At 37.2% G+C, this 27,527-nt stretch overlaps 1 protein-coding gene across 1 annotated transcript in view; it reads right to left on the reverse strand.

Annotated features, from left to right (window-relative positions):
* Nucleotides 1-2,446: 2,446 nt before the first annotated feature.
* Nucleotides 2,447-27,527, reverse strand: part of LOC103664397 (phospholipid-transporting ATPase IB-like) — a 184,665-nt gene continuing 159,584 nt past the window's right edge. Inside the window, exons 29-34 of the mRNA XM_008692279.2 lie at nucleotides 24,581-24,642; nucleotides 21,141-21,197; nucleotides 18,255-18,362; nucleotides 10,260-10,348; nucleotides 2,912-3,010; nucleotides 2,447-2,609 (exon numbers count right to left, since the gene is read on the reverse strand). Of these exons, the coding sequence (XP_008690501.2) occupies nucleotides 2,447-2,609; nucleotides 2,912-3,010; nucleotides 10,260-10,348; nucleotides 18,255-18,362; nucleotides 21,141-21,197; nucleotides 24,581-24,642 (578 nt within the window). The remainder of the gene's footprint in view (nucleotides 2,610-2,911; nucleotides 3,011-10,259; nucleotides 10,349-18,254; nucleotides 18,363-21,140; nucleotides 21,198-24,580; nucleotides 24,643-27,527) is intronic.

Raw genomic sequence — 27,527 nt, forward strand, 5'->3', positions numbered from 1 at the left:
GGGAAGAGGGCCTTCTCTACAGCCAGCTTCCCTTTTGTGGCTCAGAGGAAGGTTTCTAAGGACTGCCTGAAGGAGCAGTTCTTGGGGTGGTGTGGCTCAAAGGTTATTACACAATGGGCATGGCCTTGGGAATAAATGACTACTGACTGCCCCCTCTGAAGGCCTCTGTAGAATGAAGGCGACCCATTGATAATGTTCTGAAACAGAATTTTTAGAAGTTAATCATAAAAAGAAGGTTGAAATTTTCCGAAGTGGTTGAAAGACTCAATTAGGATTTTACTTTTGCTTGTATATCCAGGAGCTGAAGAGCATCTGGCTCTGGGCTTTCCAGAATCCATTTACTCATTTGCATTTCCTCCTTTGTTCTCCCTCTCTTTCTCTCTCTCCCTTTTCTCTCTGTCTCTGTTAAATTTGTCACAGATAAAGCATTTACATGGGTAAAAATTTAAAGAGAAAACATGTAAAGGTAGAGAATAAACATTCTACTTCCTTTTCCCACCTTCTTGGTTCCTCACCTCTGTTCCTTAACCAGTAATCACTTGCAGTGGTTTCTTAGCTAATTTTGCAGAGGTGGTTTATAAGAAAAAGTGCTCATATATTATTATCCCTGTCCTTTCGCACTAAAGGTTGCATATTGTGCAAAGGGTTCAACATTTAATTTTTTCTGTTAATACATCCTGGAATCATTTGCACCTCAGTACGATAGAGAGTTTCCTGACTCCTTTTCACAGCTTGAGAGTACTGTAGTGTGTGAACGTACCACACAGGTATGATTGTTCCTAAATGTTGGCTCTTCCAAATGCTGCTGCAATCCCTAGCATTGGGACATATGTGAGTATTTGGGGAATGAGATGGGATGGTACATTCCCAGAAATGGAATTACTGAGTCAAAGGCCATATGCAATTGTATTTCTGATAGATATTGCCAAATTAACTACCATAATTCTTTCCTTTTCCATATTTTCACCAACCAAGGGTGGCCAACAATAATAGATAAAAAATATATTCCTTCCTGTGTACTTAGCATTTTCATTTCTTACTATGAGTAAAGTTGAGAATATATTCATATGTTTAAGAATCTTTAGTATTTCCTTTTCTGTGAACTGTCTGTTTACACTTTGCCTATTTTTCTATACCTTGGATGTTTGGTCTTGCTGATTTCTGGAAACAATTTACCTACTTGGGAGTCTAGCCCTTTGTTATGCAAACTTTCTTTTTGTACAGTTTATATTGTGTTTATAAGTTTGGTTTGGTTTCTTGTTATTGAGGTTCATTTTGCATGTGATAAAATGCATGGATCTTAAAAGTACAGTGTGATGAATTTTAATAAAGCTATTTACCTATGTATAAGTCTGCCAGATCTGTTTTTTTTTATAATTTTTATTTTGTTATACTAGTCACCATACAGTACATCCCCAGTTTTTGATGCAATGCTCCATGATTCATTATTTGCGTATAACACCCAGTGCGCCATTCAATATGTGCCCTCCTTAATACCCATCACCAGCCTATCCCAGTCTCCCACCCCCCTCCCCTCTGAAGCCCTCAGTTTGTTTCCCAGAGTCCATAGTCTCTCATGGTTCATTCCCCCTTTTGTTTAACCCCCCTTCATTCTTCCCTTCCTTCTCCTACCAATCTTCCTACTATTTCTTATGTTCCATAAATGAGTGAAACCATATGATAATTGTCTTTCTCTACTTATTTCACTTAGCATTATCTCCTCCAGTCCTGCCCATGTTGCTGCAAATGTTGGGTAATCATTCTTTCTGATGGCTGAGTAATATTCCATTGTATATATGGACAACATCTTCTTAATCCAGTCATCTGTTGAGGGGCGTCTCAGCTCCATCCACAATTTAGCTATTGTGGACAATGCTGCTATGAACATTGGGGTTCATAAGACCCTTCTCTTCACTACATCTGTATCTTTGGGGTAAATACCCAGTAGTGCAATGGCTGGGTCATAGGGTAGCTCAATTTTTAACTTTTTAAGGGACCTTCACACTGTTTTCCAAAGTGGCTGTACCAACTTGCATTCCCACCAACAGTGTAAGAGGGATCCCATAAGGAGATATTTCAAACTGGTTGTGTGTGTGCGCGCGCGCGTGTGTGTGTATGAAGGGGCAGTGTGTAGGGCACTGTAAATCACTGAAAGGGCCTTGTCTTTTTCTGAGTGAAAGGGGAGGACATGGGAAGGCAGAGAGCAGGGAGTGATGTGGTCTGATTTACACTGCCAAACCCTCCTCCTTCTCATTGCTATGGGAAGGGCTAGAGCAGAAATAATCCAGAAGAAAGATGATAGGTGCTGGACCAGGGCAAGATGGTACAGATTGTTAGTGGCGATCTCATTCTCGGTTTACTTTGAGGTAGGAGCAATACGATTTTCTGACTTGATGGGTGTGGGATAGCAGAAAGAGGATATGAGAGTGACCTCAAGATTTTTGGCCTAAGAAACTAGAAGAATGAAGTTGCCATCCACTGAAAGGAGGACCTTAGGGGAAGCTGGTGTGACAGAATAGGAGCCTGTGCTGCTGGGGATGTGAAGTTCAAGATGTCTGTTTGGCATACACTTAATAAGCTTGGGGAAATCATGGACGGTATGGAAGTACCTGGGAGGGAAAGGTGGGAAGAATGAGAACAGGAGCACCTGGGTGGCTCAGCTGGTTAAGCATCCGGCTTGGTTTCAGCTCAGGTCATGATCTCATGGGTCATGAGATGGAGCCCAGCATCAGGCTCCACATTCAGTGGCAGGGGGGTGGGGGGAGTCTGTTTGGGGAGTCTAGCCCTCTGCCCCTCCCCCCACTAGCACTCTCTCTCTCTCTCTGGAATAAACAAATAAATCTTTAAAAATAATAAAAGAATGAGGAGAACAGGTTTTTAACAAAAGTCAGGATAAAGGGAACAGCCTCACCTCCTTTTAAATATTGTAGGAGGATGAAGTCCTTGAGCTCTGCTACTTTCCATTTCCCGAATGTCCTCTAGTAATGTTCTGTTGCAGGTATTTCTAATCCTGTATTATGTGGGAAAGACAGAGCATAACACATGAGCTTTACACACTCTAAGAAACAATTTCTCCCCTTTTGGATAACTCTGGACATCCTTTACCTACAGGTCATATGATGGGAGGCAATGCGGCGGGCCCAGTCTCCATGTGAAATCAGACTCTATTTTCCTAGTAGCTATGAAGCATTACCAGAGGGGATACTGGACAGAGCTGGGTAATGCCCATTAGTAGCCAGCCTCCCCAAACACAGACTTCCATGCAAGTCTGTAGATCTGAGTGTGTGTCTAAGCCACAAAGGGCCCTGACTCTGGAGGAGTCAATCTGCATGAGTGCAGCCAGACAGTTGAAGATTCACAGGACTGACATGATTCCATATGACTTTTTCTACCATGGTCACTATTCCACAATCTTGATTCTTAAATTTTCAGCTGTGTTCTACCTCCAATCCTCACATCAGTCAGACACACCTAGGACTAACTGTGCCATTTATAGCAGTTATAATGGCAGAGTGTATGTGTCAGAGCTTCATATATCAGGTATGTATATTTGACTTGAAACATGCAAAGCAACCCAGACAGATGCTCTCCATTTCTGTGGCAACTTATTTTCATTGGGGTCTCTATCTTTATCTATAATCAGGTACTCATCATTCATCCACTCATGTATTCCTTAAATTTTTTCAAGACACAATTAGGTGTCAAAGACATATTACTCTACTTCCATAAAACTTCCAACATATATAGAGAGACAGACAACAGACAAGTAAATGAATGAGCCATGTCAGAAGGGAACAGGTATGATGGAAGGGGACCTACATAACACAATTACAGTATGAGGCAGAGGTAGAAGCTTGTTAAGGGTCTTAGTGAAGGCTCCTCTAGGGAAGTGGAATTTAAGCTGGGGTAAAGGAGGCCAAGGAAGTAAGTAAAGGGGGGTGTGGGAGAGCATTCTGGACAGAAGAAACCCCCCACAGGAAAGCCCTGTAGTAAGGAGAGGCATTGTGGGCATGGTCTGTGAGAGATGGACTGGAGCATGCCAATGATGGCCTTGGTAGGGATTTGGCAGGTGTTGAGAAGTGGCACAGAAGACAACTCATGGACTTATGGTTAATCATGACTGCTTTTACCCACAGATAAGTACAATAAAAAAGTGCAAAAGAGTTTGAGATGATAGTAATATTTGGTTTATACATTTTAGGCTGGTTAAGACAGAAAATTATGGGAAGAAAGAAGACTGGGTGATTGGGAGAAATTATTAGAGAGGTCAATGGTCAAATTTTAGAACAAAAAAATTAAAAAATGTGATGCCACACACTTTAAAATTGCATTATAAAAGAATTAATAAGTCTAAATACTAACATGCACCTGAAGAAAAACATATTTATCTAAGTGGTATGCTTCAATTTAAGGAATTTTCTAAGTTGCTCCCTAAAAACAGGAAGCTATCAGGGAAGAGTTAAAATGGTGGAGTAGGAGGAGGACCTTATATTTGCCTTGTCCCTTGAACACAGCTAGATAATTATCAAATCATTCTGAACACCCAGAAGATCGATCTGAGGACTGAGACAACAAGCTGCACAGCTAGAGGGAGAAAAGAGGCCACATTGCGGAAGGTAGAAGTGTAGTGATGTGACCTGGGGGAGAAAAGACTCATGGGTGCTGTAGAGGGGAGGGAGCCCTATCCCAAAGACAGAGAGCAGTACACAGGGGATTACACAAGAAAAACACTTCCCCAAAACCATTGACTAGAAAAATGAGAGGGGCTGATTATCACAAGTTTTTATAAGCAATGGAGATGAAAATCTGAAGTTTTAGAAGTCTGTGCCATTGCCAGGGTTGAACCTGGTGGGCATAGCAGTGTTACTGTGGAGAAGGAGACTAAGGCCCAGAAGCTGACATTGTGCTCTGAGGATCCCCTGGATCACACTGGGAGACAGTTCCCCTTCTTGGAGTGCATTTGGGAGAGGTGACACTGCCTCTCAGGGGACAAAAGAGCCAATGGGAACCATTGAGCTGACTTCATTAGCATATGAGTAGAGATACCTCCTGAGGGCAGCTAACTGGATGCTGGCTTTTTGCTATGCTTTACCATGAAAACAAAGCCCTTGCTTGATAGTAGGACTGCTCTTCTGGAACGAAGCAGCACCAGCCATAGCCTGGTGGCTATGGCAAGAGCCTCCCTCAGAAGATCAGTGTGATCTGCACTGTGCCCGATTCCCAAAATTTGGAGTTTTGGAACCCACTTGCATGCCTGAGATACAATACAGGAACACTGCAACACAGGGCAGACAGATGGCTTGGACACAGATGAGGTGAAGGCAGGGATCTGACAGAAGCCTGGGACACAAGAGGGGAGATTGTTCACTCTTCTTTGAGGGCTTTATGAACAGCTGCAGGCGTAAACTCCCCTCTCCGGGGAAGAGCAGGCTGACACCATTTTTTTACCCCTCCCATCAACAGGGACAGACCAGTGAGCAGCATGGTGCATGCAGTGGAGGCTTGAGCTGCTTACACCAAGCCCTGACCCCTTTTGTTCTGGAGGTGCCTTTTTAAAATAGGGCAAGTATGATCGAGAGCCAGAGCGGCAGCAGGACCCTGCCCCAGAAGGCCAACACCCTGTCCCCGCCTCCCGCATGCACCAGGTCTACTGATAATAGAGTGCTGCAAAGCTTCAACTCTAGGGGAAATGGAACCAACTACAGGCTTTCCTAACACACAAAAGCAGAGACCTAGACAGAGGAATTAATCCCAAAAGAAAGAATAAGAAGAGGTCACAGCCAGGGAGCTAATCAAAATAGATATGAGTAATAAGCCTGAACCAGAATTTAAAACAAAAATCATAAGGATATGCTTGAGAAAAGTGTAGAAGAAACCAGACAGACACTTACTGCAGAGATAAAACACCTAAAACTAGTCAAGCTGAAATAAAAAATGTTATAACCAAGATGCAAATCCAACTGGATGTAATGACCACAAGAAGCAGATAGATAGAGGAAGTGATACAGAAGATAAAATTATGGAAGATAATGAAGCTGAAAAGAATAGGGAAAGAAAAATATTGGATCATAAATGTAAACTTAAGGAAGTCAGTGACTCCATAGTGTGTAATAACATTCGTATCATAGGTGTCCCAGAAGAAGAGAGAAAAGGGGTAGAAGGTTTATTTGAGTAAATTATAGCTAAAAAACTTCCCTAACCTGGGGAAAGAAACAGACATCTGAATCCAAGAGAGACAGAAAATTCCCATCAAAATCAACAAAAGCCAGCTAACACCAAGACACTTCATAGTAAAATTTGCAAAACATAGAGATAAGGAAATAATCCTGAAAGCAGCAAGGGAAAAGAAATCCCTAACCTACAACAGGAAGACAAATCAGGTTAGCAGCAGATCCCTCCATAGAAATCTGGCGAGCCAGAAGAGAGTGGCATGATCTATTCAATGTGCTGAATGGGAAAAATATGCAGCCAAGAATACTTTATCCAGTAAGGCTGTCATTTATAATAGAAGGAGAGAGAGAGAGTTTCCCAAACAAACAAAAACTGAGTTCGTGGCCACTAAATCAGCCCTGCAAGAAATATTAAAGGGGCTCTTTGAGTGGAAAAGAAAGACCAAAAGCAACAAAGACTAGAAAGGAACAGAGAAAATTTCCAGAAACAATGACTTTATAGGTAATATAATGGCACTAAATTCATATCTATCAATAATCACTCTAGATGTAAATGGACTAAATGCTCCAGTCAAAAGACATAGGGTCATCATGTCAAAAGAAATAAAAAACCGAGACCTATCTATATGCTGCCTGCAAAAGAATCTTTTTATTTTTTTAAAGATTTTATTTATTTATTTGAGAGTGCAGAGCAAGTGAGAGAGAGCATGAGCGGGGTGGGGTAGGGGGGAAAGCAGAGGGAGAAAGAGAAGAAGACTCCCCACTGAGCAGAGAGCCCAACACAGGGCTCAATCTCAGGACCCTGGGATCATGACCCAAGCCAAAGGCAGACATTTAACCAACTGAGCCACCCAAGAGAATCATTTCAGACCTAAAGACACCTTCAGATAGAAAGTGAGGGGATGGGGAACCATCTATCATGTTAATGGACATCAAAATAAAGCCAGTGTAGCCATACTTATATCAGACAAACTAGATTTTAAATCAAAGACTGTAACAAGAGATGAAGAAGAGTACTATATCATAATAAACCATAATAAAGGGGTCTATCCAAAAAGAAGATCTAGCAATTGTAAATATTTATGCCCCCAACTTGGGAACACCAAAATTTATAAATCAATAACAAACATAAAGGAACTCATTGATAATAATACAATAATAGTAGGGGACGTTAACACCCCTCTTACAACAATGGACAGATCATCTAAGCAGAAAATCAACAAGGAAACAATGGCTTTGAATGACACACTGGACCAGATGGACTTAGAAGATACATTCAGAACACTTTATCCCAAAGCAGTGAATACACTTTCTTTTTAAGTTCACATGGAACATTCTCCAGAATAGATCACATACTGGGTCACGAATCAGGCCTCAACAAGTATGAAAAGATTGAGATCATACTGTGCATATTTTCAGACCACAACACTATGAAACTTGACGCTAACCACAAGAAAAAATTTGGAAAGACCACAAATACATGGAGGTTAAAGAACATCCTACTAAAGAATGCATGGGTTAACTAGGAAATTAAGGAAGAATAAAAAAAATACATAGAAGCAAATGAAAATGAAAACATGATAGTCCGGAACCTTTGGGATGCAGCAAAGGCGGTCATAAGAGGGAAGTACTTAGCAATACAGGTCTACCTCAAGAAGCAAGAGAAGTCTTAAACACACAACCTAACCTTACACCTAAAGGAACTAGAAAAGGAACAGCAGATAAAGCCTAAAGCCAGCAGAAGAAGGAAAATTATAAAGATTAGTGGAGAAATAAATTATGATATAGAGACAAACAAACAAAAAACCCCAGTAAAACAGATCAATGAATCTAAGAGCTGGTCCTTTGAAAGAATTAACAAAACTGATAAACCCCTAGCCAAACTTATCAAAAAGAAAAAGAAAGGACCCAAATAAATAAAATCACAAATGAAAGATGAGAGATGACAACCAACACCAGAGAAATATAAACAATAATAAGATAATATTATGAATAATTATATGCCAACAAATTGGGCAATCTGAAAGAAATAGATAAATTCCTAGAAACATATAAACTAGCAAAACAGAAACAGGAAAAAATAGAAAATTTGAACAGACCCATAACCAGCAAAGAAATTGAATCTGTAATCAAAAATCTCTCAACAAACAAGAGTCCAGGGCCAGATGGCTTCCCAGGGGAATTTTACCAGACATCTAAAGAAGAATTAGTACCTATTCTTCTCGAGCTATTCCAAAAAATAGGAATGGAAGGAAAATTTCCAAACTCATTTTACGAGACCAGCATTACCTTGATTCCAAAACCAGACAAAGACCCCATTAAAAAAGAGAACTATAGGCCAATATCCTTGATGATCATGGATACAATAATTCTCAACAAGATACTAGCAAATTGAATCCAACAGTATATTGAAGGAATTATTTACCGCAATCAAGTGGGATTTATTCTTAGGCTGCAGGGATGGTTCAATATTCACAAATCAATCAATATGATATACCACATTAATAAAAGAAAGGATAAGAACCATATGATCCTCTGAATAGATTCAGAAAAAGCATTTGACAAAATACAACACCCATTCTTGATAAAAACCCTCAACAAAGTAGGGATAAAGGTAACATAACTCAATATCATAAAGGCCATATATGAAAGAACCAAAGCTAATATCATCCTCAATGGGGAAAAACTGAGAGCTTTTCCTCTACAGTCAGGAACAAGACAGGGATGTCTACTCTCATCACTGTTATTTAACCTAGTACTGAAAGTCCTAGCCTCAGCAATCATGCAACAGAAATAAATAAAACGCATCCAAATAGGCAAGGAAGAAGTCAAACGTTCACTATTTGCAAACGACATGATACTCCATGTGGAAAACCTGAAAGACTCCACCAAAAAATTGCTAGAACTGATATATGAATTCAGCAAAGTCACAGGATATAAAATCAATGTACAGAAATCTGTTGCATTTCTGTACACCAATAATGAAGCAGCAGGAAGAGGAGTCAAGGAATTATACCATTTACAATTGCATCAAAACCCATAAGATACCCAAGAGTAAAGCTAACCAAAGAAGTAAAAGATTTGTACTCTAAAAACTATAGAACACTTGTGAAAGAAATTGAAAATGACACAAAGAAACGGAAAAAACATTCTATGCTCATGGACCGGAAAACAAATACTTTTAAAATGTTTATACTACAAAGCAATCTACGCATTCAGTGCAATCCCTATCAAAATACCACCATTTTTCAGAGAGCTAAACAATCCTACAATTTGCATAGAACCAGAAAAGACCCCACATACCTAAAGTAATGTTGAATTATTTATCTGTGGTGGCATTTTTAAATGAACTGCCATATACTCACTCACAGCACAACCAAGTTCATTTGTTAGGGTTGCTGTAAAATGCTGCCACTAAAGCCACTAGGCTTTTAGGGGCAGTTCTTTTGGCTCCGTTTTGTTTTTAGCCTCAGTATGTCTGTTTCCTTTACTAATCTATTTGTATTTCCTGCTGATAAAATATTCTATGTTCCAGAATGATTTAAAAATCTTGGTACAATTCCAGGAAGACACTTAAGTAAAAATTAAGCAAAAATGTGAAATAATTCAGTGAAATAAGTCAAGCAGAGAAAGACAACTATATTTGACAGAGTCTTATTCCAAATGTTTTTAAAAAGTGAAGAATGTCTTTCTAATTTGAACATCTCCCTCCTATTTCTTGTTCTATTATTAGCTTTTAATCTGTGATCCTTTGGCATCAGGTTTTGGTTCCTCTAAAGTGAATAGAAGTTATATAAGTCCCACTTCTAAAGAGTAAATGGATCAGAAAAAAATCATGAACTAGGTAATATCATTACAGATTTTACCTCTCGTGAATTTTGATGCCATCTTTTTTTTCCCCTAAATTGATTGTTGGTAAATCAGTGGCAAAGGAGGAGGACATTCACTTCCTCTAAAAGTTCCATGACTTTTAATATTCATAAAATGGCAGATTTAAAATTTTAATTTAATTTGAAAACCATATAATTGGAAAAGGACAATTAACCATGACAACATATCTTTTGGTTACTACTTCATTTTTCAACTTACGATTTCCATATTAAATTTAGAATCAGGCACACAATGGGGACTATGAAAAAACCCAGCCAGAAGTGTGGACAAGCCAGGACCATATTGACCTGCAAATAAACCGAAATAAAGAGTATTTAAATAGGAATCTTTTAGTTTGTCAGTATTGGGTACCAAGTGTAACTTTCAGTTTCCTTTCTCTTCCACAAAAACCTAGAGATACAGGTATGGATGCAGTCATAGAGTCTAGAACTACTAAATCACTGTAAGTACATAAAACCTAACTCTAGTTAGCTTAATTTAATTGTATATTCTATAAACAACCAAATAAATATTTTGATCAAATAAGTTGTATCTCAGGAATGCAAGAGTGGTTCAACCTTATATTACCTAGCAATACAACTTTATTTAACTTCCAGACATTGTGTGGAAGGCAATTATGCCATTATAGTCCCCTGGAAAAATTCACTCTTTTCTCTGCCTCACAGATTAATTGGTAACTAACAGATCACTTTAATTCAGTAAGGACTGTACTGACTTGAGACTGGGTAAGTTTCTGAATTGTATATATATTTTTAGTTTTCTGTATATTCTAATATTTCAACATCTTAAAAAACCTTCCTATCTGGAGACTACTCCTCCCAGGGCTGGTCTGTTCTTAAAGATAGTAAAATCTCAACTGCAAACTAAACGGTTAAATCCACAGCCCTATTTCCTCTATCTGGCCCATATAACCCAGGAGGCAATATTCCTTTGCAGTAATCATCCCTGAACCAGGAACCAGCCAACTAGAGACCAACTCTACCCCAAAGCCTGCAAAAATCATTCAAACTAACCATTCCTGGACTGTTTGCCCTGCTCTGCCTTACTTTTCCCATGGAAACCCCAACAAAAGCAAGGCCTAAGTGCTCTCCAGCTCCTATGTTCTGCCTCCTGACCACCCTGATATCTTTCCCATGTGGCCCTTTGTGGCATTCTGTACCTTATCTTTAGGAACTGTGAGAATGATAAATTTGTTAAAATGGCAATAGTAAGTCTTTACCTATCAGTAATTACTTTAAATGTAAATGGTTAAATTCTCCAATCAAAAGACATAGAGTGAGTGACTGGATAAAAAAATAAGATCCAGGTGTGCCTGGGTGGCTCAGTCAGTTAAACGTCTGCCCTCAGCTCAGGTCATGATCTGGGGTCCTGGGATTGAGCCCTGCGTTGAGCTCCCTGCTCAGTAGGGAGTCTATTTTTCCCCTCTCTCTCTGCCCCTCCCCCCGACTCGTGCATGTCTCTCTCTCTCTCACTCTCTCTCTCTCTCAAATAAATAAAATCTAAAAAAAAGAGATCTAACAATATGCTGCTGATAAGAGACTCACTTCATCTTTAAGGACACATAGGCACAAAGTAAAGGTATTGAAAAAGATAGTACAAGTAAATGGTAACCAAAAGAGAGCAGGAGTGGCTATACTTATATTAGATAAAATGACATTCTGGCGAAATTAGTCATAAGAGACAAAGAAGGTCACTATATAGTTTGGAGGTCAATTCATTAAGAGGATATAAGAATTGTAAGTTTATTTGCACCCGACATTGGTGCACCTAAATATTTAAACCAGATACTAACAAAACTGAAGGGGGGGGGGAGTCAGAGCAATATAACAATAGTAGGAATTCAATACGCCACTTTCAACAAAATGGATAGATCATTTGCACAGAAAAATCAATAGGGAAACAGCTTACCTGAATAACACAACAGACAAAATGGACCTTATAGACACATATTGAACATTTGATCCAACAGCACAAGAATACACATCCCTCTCCAGTACATGGAGCACTCTACAGAATAGATCACATCTTGGGCCACAAAGCAAAGAGACAACCTACTGAATGTGAGATATTTGCAAATTATATATCCAATCAGAAGTTAACATCCAAAATATATAAAGAACGTATAGAAGTCAACACCAAAAAAAGAAAGAAAGAAAGAAGAAAGAGAAAGAAAGAAAGAAAGAAAGAAAGAAAGAAAGAAAGAAAGAAAGAAAGAAAGAAAGATTTCAACTAAAAATGGGCAGAGGACCCAAATAGACATTTTTCTAAGGAAGATTTGCAGATAGCCAATAGACACGTGAAAGGATGCCCAACATCCCTAATCGTCAGAGAAATGCATGTCAAAACCATACCTTATACCTGTCAGAATGGCTAGAATTAAAACAAAAAATAACTAATGCTGGTGAGATATGGAGAAAAAGGCATCCTCAGGCACTGTCAGGAATGTAAATTGGTGCAGGTACTATGGAAAACAGTACGGAGGTTCCTCAAAAATTAAAAAAAATAACAAAACAAAGCTATATGATTCAGTAATTCCACTACTGGGTATTTAACCAAAGAAAAAGAAAATAGTAATTCAAAAAGATATATGCGCCCCTATATTTATGGCAGCAGCATTTACAATAGCCAAGATATGGATTCAATTTAAGTGTCCATCAAAAGATGAATGGATAAAGAAGAAGTGGTCCATGTTAAACACACACACACACACACACACACACAATGGACTATTACTCAGCCATAAAAAGAATATCTTGCCATTTATGACGTCACAGATGGACCTAGAAAGTATTATGCTAAGTGAAACACATCAGACAAAGACAAATACCATATGATTTGACTTACATATGGAATCTTAAAACAAATGAATAAACAAAAGAAACAGGTCCATAAATACAGAGAACTGGTGGTTGACTGAGGGTTGGGGGTGGGAGGATTGGTGAAATGGGTAAAGAGGAGTGGAAGGTATAGGCTTCCAGTTACGGAATGAATAAATAAAGGTATAGCACAGTGAATATAGTCAAGGGTATCATAATAACATCATATGGTGATAGATGGTAGTTACACTAGAAAAACAAGAACAACTAAGCCTACAACCAAAAGGAAGGAAATAATAAAGATTAGAGCAGAAATAAATGTAACAGGATTCTAGGATGATGGCAAAATAAGCAGTAATGGGGATCTGTCTCCCCCCTAGACAACAAAACTGCACTCATAGAATGTTTCTGTTTTTGAATTGTGGAATCTGTTGAAGGCTTGAATATTCTAGGGGATGACTTGCATAGTAAATTGTGTTTAGCTTTGGTCAATTTCAGCTCTTAACACAGTAGCAGCGACACATCGACCCAGGCAGGGGGCACATATTTCTGGAGCATTTTGCATACAGGTTAGGGGAAACTTGCTGGGGGAAAGGAACCTGTTATTCAAATATTGGAGGTCTTTGATCACTGATTGCTGCTTCTGGTCACAGAAATGCAAAGAGGCAGACAGAAAGTGTTGTACATTCCCGCATTGGTCCAAGCCCCTCCCCTCTGGCAAAAGTGACTTCAGAGGGCGTTAAGGCACCAGAACACTGTTTCCTCTCCACTTTTTTTCACTTTTTCCCCCTTTAGGAGCCAGGAATATTTAAAACTAGGACATTCAAAAACAGCTATATATACAAGTAAAATTAAAAAGTGACCACTTGTGCCCAGGGAGAAGTCCAGAAAAGACCTAAGAGGACATTGAATGTATACCTCATGTTGATCCTCAGCACAGAGGCAGCCTACAATAAACAAAAAAATAACAAAACCCAGCAAACCCTGGGAAGAGGGAAAATCTTATTTCCAGAATTACCACATTATTAGATTTAAATTTCCAGTGTTCAACAAAAAATTCATGACATACAAAGAAATAGGAAAGTATGGCCCATTCAAAGGAAAAAAATAATCTTTAAAAATAGTCAATTTTAGTTTATTTTTGTGTATGGTGTAAAAAGTGTTGCAGTTTCATTCATGTAACCATCCAATTTTCCTAACATTTGTTGATGGGAGTGTCTTTTTCCCATTGCATATTCTTGTCTCCTTTGTTGAAGATTGATTGACCATATAATAATGAGTTTATTTCTGGGTTCTCTATTCTGTTCCATTGATCTATGTGTTTATTTTTGTGCCAGTACCATACTGCTTTGATTACTATAGATTTGTAGTATCTTGAAATCTGGGATTGTGATACTTCTGGGTTTGTTCTTTTTTTTTCTTTATTTTAGAGAGAGACAGAAAGAGCTGGGGTGGGGAAGAGAGGGAGTGAGAGAATCTTAAACAGGTTCCACAAACAGCATGGAGCTCAACATGGGGCTCAATTTCACAACCGTGACATTGTGACCTGAGCTGAAATCAAGAGTCAGATGCTTAACCCACTGAGCCATCCATGTGCCCCTGTTCTTCTTTCTCAATATTGCTTTGGCTATTCAGAGTCTTTGCAGTTCCATACAAATTTTAGGATTATTGCTCTAGTTCTGTGAAAAATGCCATTGATATTTTGATAGGGATTGCATTAAATGTGTTGATTGCTTTGGGTAATACAGACATTTTAACATTTGTTCTCCCAATCCATAAGCATGGGATATCTTCCCATTTGTTTGTCATCTTTAATTTCTTTCATCTGTGTTTTATAGTTTTTCAGAGTAAGGACCTATCACCTCCTTGGTTAAGTTTATTCCTAGGTATTTTATTATTTTTGGTGCAATTGTAAATGGATCGTTTTCTTAATTTCTCTTTCTGCTACTTCATTATTAGTGTATAGAAATGCAACTGATTTCTATATATTGACTTTGTATCCTGTGACCTTACTGAATTCATTTATCAGTTCCAGTAGTTTTTTTGGTGGAGTCTTTAGGGTTTTCTATATATAGTATCATGTCATTTGCAAATAGTGACAGTTTTACTTCTTCCTTACCAATTTGCGTACCTTTTATTTCTTTTTTTTTGTCTGATTGCTGTGGCTGGGACTTCTAGTACTATGTTGAATAGAAGTGGTGAGAGTGGACATGCTTGTCTTGTTCCTGATCTTAGGGGGAAAGCTCTGTTTTTCACTAAAATTCTCAATTTTAATACAGAATTTATGACAATATAAATATTCTTTCCTAAAATGGGGACAAAATGAGCTTATCACCATTCCCTTACTACAGTACTTCTTCCACCATACTTATGAATTAGGGCTCATTTAAATATTTTATTATTTAAAGAAGCTTTATCAAGGCATGACTGGCTTACAATAAATTGAACATATTTGAAGTGAACAATTTGATAAGTTTGACATACATTATGTTCATAAGATCATTACCACAATCAAGAACATATCTGGCACCCCAGGAGTCTCCTTATCCTGCAATGTAAGCATTCCTTCCTGCCCTTCCCTGCCATGTACCACCCACCACTCTGTCTCCAGTTAACCTCTGACCCACTTTCTGCCACTATAAATTTGTTGGGAATTTTTATAAACAGATACATACAGTTTGTAAACTTTTTGGCTTGGTTTATTTCTCTGAATTATTTTGAGAGCCATTCATGTTGTTGTATGTGTCAATAGGTTTTTTTTTTTTTCCTTTTTATTGCTAAATAATATTCTATTGTATGGTGATTGTCTTTTCATTCACCTGTCAATGCACTTTTAGGTTGTTTCTAGTCTTGGCCATTGTAAACAAAGTTGTTATGAATGCTCATGTTCAAGTCTTTGTGTGGACATATGCTTTCACAGGGAGTGGAATGAGAGGGTCTTATGGCATATGTACATTACACTTTTATGAAACTGCCCAACTGCTTTCCAAAGGAGTTGTACACCGTTTTACATTCTTATAGCAGCATATGAGAGCTGTGATTGCTCCACATCCCCAGCAACACTTGGTGTTGATATTTTTATCATTTTAGCCATGCTAATAGTGGTGTGTCACTATCTCTTGGTTTTAGTTTGCATTTACCTCATAACTAATGACGTTGAGCATCTTTTCATTTGCTTTGTTATTCATATATATTCTTTGGTGAAGTATCTATTTGAATATTTTGCCCACTGTATAATTTGGTCATTTTATTTTATTATTTGCTTTCTTCTCCTCAGTTTGGGTTTCATTTGTCCTTTTTCTGGTTTCTTAATGTGGAAAGCTAGAGCTATTTATTTGAAAACATTCTTTACAGACATAGTGCTAAAACTTCCCTCTAAGAATTATATCTGCATTATATAAATTTTGATATGTCATGTTTTTGTTTTCATTTCGTTCATAATGTCCAATTTCCTCTTTGACATATAAATGAACTATGTCAATTGCCCTTAACTCCTGGACTGACTTTCAATTTTTTTTAAGATTTTATTTATTTATTGGACAGAGAGAGACACAGCAAGAGAGGGAACACCAGCAGGGGGAGTGGGAGAGGAAGAAGCAGGCTTTCCTCTAAGCAGGCAGTCTGACACGGGGCTCGATCCCAGGACCCTGGGATCATGACCTGAGTGGAAGGCAGACGCTTAATGACTGAGCCACCCAGGTGCCCCACTTTTAATTTTTTTTTAAGATTTTATTTATTTATTTGACAGAGAGAGAGCACAAGCAAGGGGAGCAGCAGGCAGAGGGAGAGGGAGAAGCAGACTCCCCGCTGAGCAGGGAGCCAAATGTGGGGCTTGATTCCAAGACCCTGAGATCATGACTTGAGCCAAAGGCAGGCGCTTAACAGACTGAGCCACCCAAGCACCTCTGGACTGACTTTTAAACAGTGCATGTGTAGGTTGAGACTTTCAGAGACTCAGCAAAAAGCATCAGGTTGAAAAACCAAGCAAGACTTGGTGCCCACCCAATGTTGGCGAGACACAGATTGTAGTTTAAGTCTTGCCAAATGGGAATGAGTTGGTAAACATCCAGTGTCTTTTTGAGATCCCAAAAAAGCCATGCCCTAGAAGTAAATGCCTCAAATTAAGAGAGTACTACACCCTGGGAATAAGGCCATGATAGTTATGGTCAAAACAAAGCTTCAAACTACCCTTGGCCCTATCAAAATCTTTCCCTGGTACTGTGCTTATGCCTCTCACTTTTCCATGGCTATATCTTCTTGGGGGTTTTGTCCCTAAAGTACAGGCATTTCAGCAGCCTGGGACTCTGAAGTCTACCTCCTCCTCCCAGTAAGATCAGTACATTAACTTTGGGCTCCTTTTCTTGTACTGCAAGCTAAGAAATACTCATAGGGAAGATGCCAGGATAAGGAAGGAAAAGGCTTCCTTTCTTTCAAGAATCATATCCTCAAGTGTTACCTCTGTTGGTTTCTAGCCAATGTCTTCAAACAATTCTTATACCTTGTTCAGTTTTTAGAGTTGCTTTTGTCAGGCTTTTCCAATATTGGCCACTCAGCCATGGCTGAAACAGTAAGTCTCTTAGAATTCTTATTTCCTGAGAATTGACCTGACACAGGCCAGGGGTACAAGGGTCATCTCTTGTTCCCACAGAGAAAGACAGTGAGTATGACAGACAGGTAGACAGACAAGGATTGAACTGGGCAACTCTGAACCTGTGTTGCTCTATTTGGTAACTGACTGCCTTTGAACCAAGGCTATTTCTAGTCCTACAATCATGTAATTCTGTGATCCATTTTGTAAGCGTCATAGGCCTAATCCCCCATTATAAGTATAGACAAAGTAGAATTTAGAAATATGGAAATAATTGTAAAAGTCTAAAAACTATATCACCTCTAAGGTTTAACAAATATGAAATAACATTTTCTGAGACTTTAAAATATTTAGGAGCTAGAGCTTCTGGAGCTCCAAGGAATGTCTATTCTGGTTAAACATTTCAAATAAAAATGTTTTCTTAGTTGCCATGCATCCTGTCCAAGTACCAAATAGCACATAGCACATTACATGAAAAATACAATATTAGCTATTTGGGATGATTCTGAAGTGATTATAGCTTTTATTAGTTATGCACAAAAGATAAAAATTTTGGAAACCATGGTTAACATATATAGTTTGAAGTAATGAGATTTTAGATAAAATAATATCTAACTAAAACATCAACCAGAATCTAGTTGGATCACCAACTATTTCTGATTGCATTGATTTTATCTCTTCTTCCCAAATTACTGTGAGAGTAGATAACATAAGCTTTTATTATTAACAAACATAAGTTTTCAAGAGGAATGTAAAGTATACTCACCACTGACAATTAGTAAAACTAACCTGTCCTGCCATTTCAGGAGCAATAGGAATGGTGGGCCATAAGAAGGAGTAAATTGCAAAAAACACCAGCCATATAATTATGCTTCCCCAAATGGCCAAATGACTAAACTGCAGAAAGAAAAATATTACAGAAACACTTCAACCTTTTCCATTTAAAAGAAAAAAATAACTATCAACTGACAAAATCATTTGGCTAGGCCATATGTACTCATATGAAGAAAATTATAATCTTTTGATTTCTTGATACTTGAGACTTCCTTTCTAATATCTTTCTCAGAATATTTTGCTGTGGATTCAAGGAGCCATTGTTGAAAGTATCTAAAACAACTGTACTTTGTCAACTAAGCCAAGTAACATTCAGTGTCTTCAGTGAAACTGTAATTCTCAATCAGAATTGGTTCATACAATTGACAGGTTATTCAATGAGACTTCTGCCTCTGCCTACTTATTAAAACAAAGATCTCTTCAGAAGAAAAAAAGTTTGAATAGAAATCATTAAGAGGGGTAAAAATTTGACCCTATCATATCTGTTCTGCATGAATAATTCTGGGACAATGGCAGAAGTTGTGACTCTTAGATTGACTGAAATTGGAGGGTTTTCTCTGCATATCAAGTATGTATGTCATTCAGATTGAGGATGTTGGCTCAAGGATCACTGTCTGTGCCTGGGGCTGGGAACTGTGCCAAATCCTTAAGGGTTAATGCTGAGGAGGTAGGTCCTCCGTTGATCTGATCTGTTGCCTTGTGTGATTTATGTTAGCAGAGGAATCATAAGGAAAATGACTAGGAGACCTGTGTTCTAAACTTGGTTGTGCTGAACACCTCAGAGTTGCCATCTGTGTATAAATCAGTGATTCGAGAGACGAGATGATTTCTTAAGGACTCAAGTGCTCTCATCCTATTAGGTACTGCTCATTACTTAATCCTATCTGAACAACAAAAATATGGAGGAAAAAGCCCCAATCTGCTATTTCTCAGAGTTTACTTCTTTATGAGTCATTTTCAAAGGCCGTTTTTTACTCTTTAGAAATACTCTCTTATTCAAAGGATTTCCCTCTCGGATTAAAAAGAACTGGTCTCCTGAGGGCTCTCTCTCATGATCATGCAGGAGATGATGGAGAAGAGAATCAGCTCAAGACTGTGAGCTTTAAACTTTTCAAACACTTCAGTACATTTTCATGTAATTGCATTCTCTGTACCTAAACAGTTCTTGCCAGCATCCTCTTCCCCAGTGAAGAATCACGGGCTCCCTCCTTGACCCTCCCCACGGGGCAGAGTAGCCTATGACCAAAAGTGAGAACCAGTCCCTTTTCTTTCCTGCCCCAGTCCCCAGGCTCCTTCCTGAACAACATGTGAGTTGGAGGGCAGGAGCCTGGTAGATTGTAGGCCAGAAGAGTTTTGTTAAGTCTGCTTCGGCCTTGAAATACTACCTTATTCATAAATGTGGTTCACCATATGCAGATAGTGTAGGTGATCATGGATCAAAGAAACAGTCTTACTGAAGAGAATTTAACATTAATTCAAAGGAGGAATAGAAAATAATTATTTATTTATGTTACCTTAAGGCAGTATAATACACACAATTGGTGTGCCTTATGTATTGCTAATAAAATATTTTTGTTCAGAACACTTCAGTCCCAACATTGTGTCGATGTTCTGTTGGGGACAGTAGCAGTGAGAACTCTATATTGATTGCACTGGAGAAGAAATACATGATATAGTACGTAATCTTAGCTCTCCAAAGGTGACAGGCTGATAAAAATTCATTTTCCCCCATAAACTTTTGAGTACAACTTGGAAAACAACTTATTTATGGGTGTATATGTACATACTTACAGATTCACTTAAATTATTGATCAGTTCATAAAAACATTCTACTTATCAGAAGTTCTACTTTTAATATCCTAGGAAAATTATTGCTCATGTCTGTAAGTAGGCTGTACATCTGTGTTCATAACAGACTATTATTTATAGCAACAGAAGTTAAAACAATTCTAAAAACAATGTAAATAATAAGCATCCAGATGATAAGATATATGCAATCATTAAATGAGATATAAATATTAAAGAAATAGAAAAATGTTAAAGATCTAATATTAAGGGAAAAAGGCAAATTACAAAATATTAGGTACCTTAGAATTCTATTTCTATGAAAACCAAACCAAACCAAACCAAGCACACGTAAAACAAAGACTGAAAGAATAGAACAGAAACCAAAATGTCCATGTCATTGATACTGAAAGGTATGGGAAATTTGTATTTCTTTCTTTTTCTGTATTTGCTAAATTTTCCATTATAATTCTGTTCCTCAATAATAATAATGAATTAAGGATCTCATAAAGAATAGTACGGAGGACATTAGGAGAAGGAAGGGAAAAACAAAGGGGGGGGGGAATCAGAGGGAGAGATGAACCATAAGAGACTATGGACTCCAGGAAACAAACAGAGGGTTTCAGAAGGGAGAGGGTGGAGGGATAGGTTAGCCCGGTGATGGGTATTAAGGAGGGCACGAATTGCAATGAGCCCTAGGTGTTATATGCAAACAATGAATCATGGAACACTACATCAAAAGCTAATGAAATACTGTATGGCGACTAACATAATAATATAAAAAAAAGGTCTCATAATGATAATGTAAGAATCTCTAATGTCATGATAAATTGAATCTATTTCTAAGATGTAAGGCAGGGAAATGAATATTTTAAAGACAGTAGATTACTAATATGCCACCATCCACTTTAAATCATCACTTGAATATGCAAAACAAAAGAAGGTAAAATATGAAGACCAGAAAAAAATATGCTTATTATTTTTCTAAACCTTAAAAAGTAAATCAACATGTAAACAACTATACTGGATTGAGGAAGCACCCTCAAGAATACTCACTTTATTCCAAGATTGTGTCTCCAAACCAGCTTTCAGACAGACAGTAACAACTACGTACTGTGCAAGGAGAGGAGAAGGGGAAATAGATTGGAAAAATGTATTAAAATTTCCATTAGAATCCATGTCACCTCACTCCCTCCCTGACTCCCCCCGCCCCCACAATCCCTGTTCTCCATGTCCAGTGAACTCTGGTATCATAGGTTTTGCTAGGTTTTAATTGAGGAGAGAATGTAGTACTTTTCAACAAATGTTTCATATTTAGAAGCACTTTAACATATGATAAAAATCATGTTTATATCATATATAAATTTACTTTCTTTATAAATAGCATGGAAGATTTCTTTCTGATTAGAAATCCAAGTGCTATTGATAAAAAGCGCAATTGAACAGGGTAGATTGAAATCATCATAAAGAGGATTTTAGCTATTCTTGGCCTTTTGCATTTGGATACAAACATATTTTAGAAACAGCCCATCAGGCATCTGGGGCTTTTGATTGGGATTATAATTAATGGATCTATAAATCAATTTGAGGAGATCTGACTTCCTTATAGTATTGAGTATTCCAATTAATGAGCATGGTATATTTTTCCATTTAGATGTTCTTAATGTCTCCAATAAAGTCTTATAATTTTCCTCAGAGGTCTTAGACGTCATTTGTTAAATTCTTTCATGTTTTTCCTTTATTGGATACTATGGTAAAATAGTATCCTGATATTTTGAAATATAATTGGTTTTTAAAACATTGGCCAATATCCAGCCAACCTCTTTTATTAATTGTAATATTTTATTTGTAGAATTTTTTTGTATTTTCTGTGTACACACTTATATCATCTCTGATTTAAAACCAATTTTTCCCCTTTCCAAGGCTTGCATTCCTTTTTTCATCTTCTTATTGTGTTGGTTAGTCACTCCTTCACAATGTTGGAGAGCAGCGGTAATACTGAGCAACCTTCTTATTTTTCATCTTAGTTTTAATCTCAAAAAAAAAAAGCTCTCAGTGTTTCATTAAGTATGATTTTGTCACAGTATGGGTTCCTGTGCAACAACAGATGTGTGATAGACACTGAGAGTTTAAAGTCCTACTTTTGAAGCAGACTTTATGTCCACTCTCTAGCTCTAGATTCAGCATTCCAGCTAGCCTCCATCATCTCATCTAAACTATTCCAAAACCTTAGGGTGCCAAGGCTCTGGCCTCCAAGTTCATCTTTGCCATTATCCGGAACCTTCCTTGCCCAACACATGGTTCACATTGTGCTCTAATTCCATTGGCCTTCTTTAATTCCCTGAAAGCATTAAAGTGAATTCTATCTCCCTGGAGGTTTGCTGTATTCCTCTAGGCACTATCTTTGGGCCTAGTACTTCCTCCAACCCACTGGCACTGGGAAGTGTGTCAGGAAACCTGAGTTAATGATCTCACCATGCTGGCCCTGCCAATCCTATCATTTCTCCTTTGGCATCTCATCTTGAGGTATTTAGGTTTGGTCTAGTCCCCTTTCCTTCTTTAAATGCTATGCTAAATTTATTTTGCTATAATTTGTTGTTGGTGGTTTTACTATCTATCTATCATCTATCTATCTATTATCTATCTATGTATGTATCTATCATCTATCTATCTATTATCTATCTATCTATCTATCTATCTATCTATCTATCTATCTATCATCTGCCTTGGAAGATAGAGATTCCATGAGATCAATTTACTCTAGCATCTTAACAAGGACTGTCTTGTACATTTGTATATATGCATGCACATCTGTATGGGAGGAGGTCTGAAAAGAAGGAAATTTGCCTAATGAATATGTCCAAACAAATAAGAAACTACTATCTAACCACATTTGATGTTTAGGACTATATAATGTACAGTTAAAAGCCACACCCAATAACGTGAAATAATAAAGACAATCAGCTAAAGTGAAAAGAGGCAATATGCCAATAAATTCCTTCTTACATAGAAGAAAACATGGGGAAAAATGGTTTGCAGTTTTGTTGTTCCAACATATGTTGTTAAATGAAAAGGAATAACATGCAGAGCAATATGTTTCTACTTGCATACAAAAGGGATAACATACATGGTTTCTCTCATCTATGGAACATAAGAACTAGGAAGATCGGTAGGAGAAGAAAGGGATGGGGAAAGGGGGGGTAATCACAAGAGGGAATGAAGCATGAGAGACTATGGACTCTGAGAAACAAACTGAGGGCTTCAGAGGGGAGGGGGGTGGGGGAATGGGATAAGCTGGTGATGGGTAGTAAGGAGGGCACGTATTGCATGGTGCACTGGGTGTTAAACGCAACTAATGAATCATTGAACTTTACATCAAAGACCAGGGATGTACTCTATGGTTAATAACATAATGTAATAAAATATTATTATGGAAAAAAACCAAACCAAAACAAAACAAAAAAACATAAAAGGGATAACATACAATTAAATACACATCTATAATTTTTAGAATTATGAGTAAGAAACTAGTGGCAGACACAAAACTCAGAATCCAATAAGCAAAATATCAATAAATTTACATAAAACTAATATGCAGAATATATGCATGACAAAAATGCCATGAAAAGTGAAAATGTAAAACTGGGAATATATTTTTGTAACAAATATGAGAAAAAATTAACATCCTTAACATATAAATATCTACTAATAATTAATAATAAAAAGACCAACAAACTAATAGTACTGGTTAAGTATTTCAATAAGCCTTCACAAAAGAAGAAATGAAAGTGGTTTTTCACTTTATGCAAATATGCTTTTCTTCAAGGCAAAAACTGCAATAGAATGCCATTTTACCTACTACATAAAAAGTGTGATAAGACTACCGCCCATGGGGGCTTAGGGAAACTGAATTCTTTTAACTAAGTGTTATAAGAATAACCTCTTTGGGGGGATAATTTAGTAATGATTTTCAAAATTCACAATACCCTCTGATCCAGCAATTACACTTCCAGAAATTTATCCTAGAGATATATTTACTTATGGGCCTAGAGGATAATCTTTGCAGCATTGTTGGCAATGGCAAAGGACCCCAATCAATCTTAAGGTCCACTAATAGGAGACTGGCTAAATAGTGGTGAGTTAGTCATATAAACAGCCCTGAAAGAATGAAGTAGCTATTTATGGGCTGACTTGAAGCCATCACCAAGTCATAGTGTATAGTGAAAAAACAAGATATAGAAGAGCACCTCCCTACCTGTACAAAAAAAAAGGAGGACATATACATTTGTTAAATGTATTTCATATTTCTAGAAATTATATACGTTTGTATGTATATCCACACATATACACACATGCATATGCAACCATTGTAATAGTTCCTTCTTGGAAAAGGTATTGGAGCATGAGGGAGACTTAAAATTTATGAAATTCTTATAATGCTTGAATTTTTCAATTAAAAACTAGAAAAGGCGATTGAATCATATGGGTGATCTTACCGTATAAATAAAATTTCCAAGAAACAAAAAGTCTGTAGTGTAACCCCCTTGTAAGACCATATCTGAAAAATGAAAAAGTCATTTTTAAAATCTTTATAGAGTCTGAAATATAGATTTGAATTTATTTTTACCAAAGGAACCCATACTGGCCACCAAAAATGTTTCTTGATTTTTGGTCATATTTCCAAAGTGACAACAATGCTTGCTTTGCCTGCCACAGTTTTGACATTTTTCCATTTCTTACTCTCTCCCAAGATATATTAAGCAAAAAATGAGTAAACAAATTGCAAGTTGTACATGAATGTGATTATAAAACCTAGTTTCACATACATATAAACCGTCTGGCAAATTGCAAGTCCAAACAATCTCATGAGTGATGCTAGGAAACAAGGCTAAGATTTTTAGCATTTTAAAATCACACGTTTCACTCTATTTCTTTTCCAGAATTACTAAAATAATCAACGTAACAGATAATTTAAATTTACAATGGAATTTTGTATTCTCTTATTGCTAAGTCTGCTATAACTTACGAATTTCATTCTGTTATAAAGGGTCAAAACTATCTCAAGATTAGCGTGATTTTTTCACTTATTTTCACTTTTTAAAATTCTCAAATATATATTTGTGCTTCTGGTCCTGGTTGATATGGGAATTTGGGGGTGCAGTTCCTGATCCTAATACCAATTCAGAAGCTCACTTATTCCATTTTCTCTTATTTAGAACCCACTAAAATACACAAGCCTCATGTCCTTTCTTAAAATTATCTGCAGTGGAATATTAAGCATCTCATTGACAGAAACTCTAGGTAAATATGTGGGCCAGGTTAGATCAGCTAGGGAAGTGACAATCATGAGTCTAGATTGTGTATAGACATAACTTGGTGAGTTTTAATGGGAATAGGGTGACAGTATAGATGAGAACAATCTTGTAATTGACTAGACGCTGGGAGAAAACTGCATAGAAAGGCCATACTGAGTTATGTTGTCCAGATGCATATTCACAAAGGGAAGAGAGAAATTATAAGCTTTGCTGGGACAAAAGGGAAACTTCCAGTTTGCACATGGTGATGTGAAACAAATTCTTTTCCTTCTGGATATTGTACAAAATCAATGATGCAAACAGAGAAAACCTCCACAGAGTCTATGTCAGGGAAACTATGAGACAAAAAATCCACAGTCTCAGAAAGCTAATGAGGGTTTCCAAGCAGCTAAGGTGAGCAGAAACTATGCTTGATGATAATAAAAGCACCAGGGCAAAGTAAATATCAAGCTGACCAAGGGCAGCAGACCTCAGAAATATCAGCAAAAAAACCTCTCCTTAAAAGAACCTTCTTCTAGTAGCTGGTAAAGAAAAATTTAATGTCTTCATGAATGATATAAAAGAAGCAGGCACATCATCCATAAAAAGAGACACTAGGAAAAAAAGGCAGAGTATTCTATTCTATGTGATTTGTGTGGTTACTATTCACTATACTATAAATTTGTCCAATGTATGTGTTTGAAATTGGTTTGAAAGCAGGGGCTCCTGGGTGGTTCAGTTGGTTCATCATCCTACTCTTGATTTCAGCTCAGGTTATGATCTCAGGGTCGTGAGATTGAGCCCCACGTCAGGCTCTGCACTCAGTATAGAGTCTGCTTGAGATTCTCTCTTTCCCTCTCCCTCTGCCCCTCCCCCCATATATACTATAAATGAAGGAAGGAAGGAATAAAATCTTTAAACCAAAATAAAAAGAAAAGAAGAAGAAGAAGAAGAAGAAGAAGAAGAAGAAGAAGAAGAAAAAGAAAGAAAGAAAGAAAGAAAGAAAAAGAAAATGGTTTGAGAGCAAATGAATAGAAGAGCACCAAAACATTAGATGAAGTATACTCACCAAGGAATTAAAAAAAAAAAAGTTAAAACCAGCTAACAAAGAAATGATTGGAGAACAAAAAGACTTATCGTGAGCATTTAATATATTTACCTATGGTATTAAAATAAAGAAAGCAAAAACAAAAAATAAATATGGTGCTAGAATGATCAATCTGATTGTAATTATTCAATGCCCAGACAATGTGGGAATGATGTAATTTATACAATATCCAGAGGTACAGGTGAATTAGATGGGAAGTAGAATAAGTTTGCAGATTTTCTCATCTATAATTGGAGTCAATAAAGAATGTTCAAAGCTAACAATCAAGTAGTGGAATTCCAAGCTTATATAAAGTGTAAAGGTATCCATGTGCAAGATAATGGGTTGCTAGAGGAAAGGGAAAGGAGATGGAAGGATGGGAAACACAATTTTATCATACCTAGAAACCAATGGATTTGTCCAAAGAAACAGAGCACTGTCTATATACACTTATAATAAAAATAAGCTTAAGAACAAAAATTCAAACCTTGCTGAATACCAGAAGACAACACAAAAAACCCACAAAGAAAGCCAAGCACATAAAGATTAGAAAAATATATTAAAACAGGAAATGCAAAGTCAAATGAGATATTGCAAACAAAGCCTGTTTTTTTAAAAAATGACTCTCCAATTGAGTCTCAAAAACAAAACCCAATTCCATGCTGTATACAAGCACCAGACCTAAAAAAAAAAAAAAAAGTAATTCATGAAGTTTGAAAAGTAAATTACAGGCAAGGAAAATACAAATTAAAAGTACAAAAATGGTATTAAGAAGAAATTGAGGCTAAAAAGAACTAAACAAGACCAAGAACAGAAGTTTGCAATGCCAAATGGTACAAGTTGCAATCAATATGAAACAACTAGAAGTATTGGTGCAACAAATAACAAACATTTCTAAACTATAAATTAGGATAAATTAAAAGGGAAACAAATATGTTAGTAGTAGTAGACTTTTACTCACCTTACTCAGTACATGACAGACCAGTGACAAAAAAATTAGCAAGACCCGGACTTTTCCTTCTACCTATGAAGAAGCAACAGTATTTTCCCTCTTGCTATAAT

This window comes from Ursus maritimus, unplaced genomic scaffold (assembly GCF_017311325.1).
Source record: "Ursus maritimus isolate PB19 unplaced genomic scaffold, ASM1731132v1 scaffold_10, whole genome shotgun sequence".
In the NCBI taxonomy this organism is placed as follows: domain Eukaryota; kingdom Metazoa; phylum Chordata; class Mammalia; order Carnivora; family Ursidae; genus Ursus; species Ursus maritimus.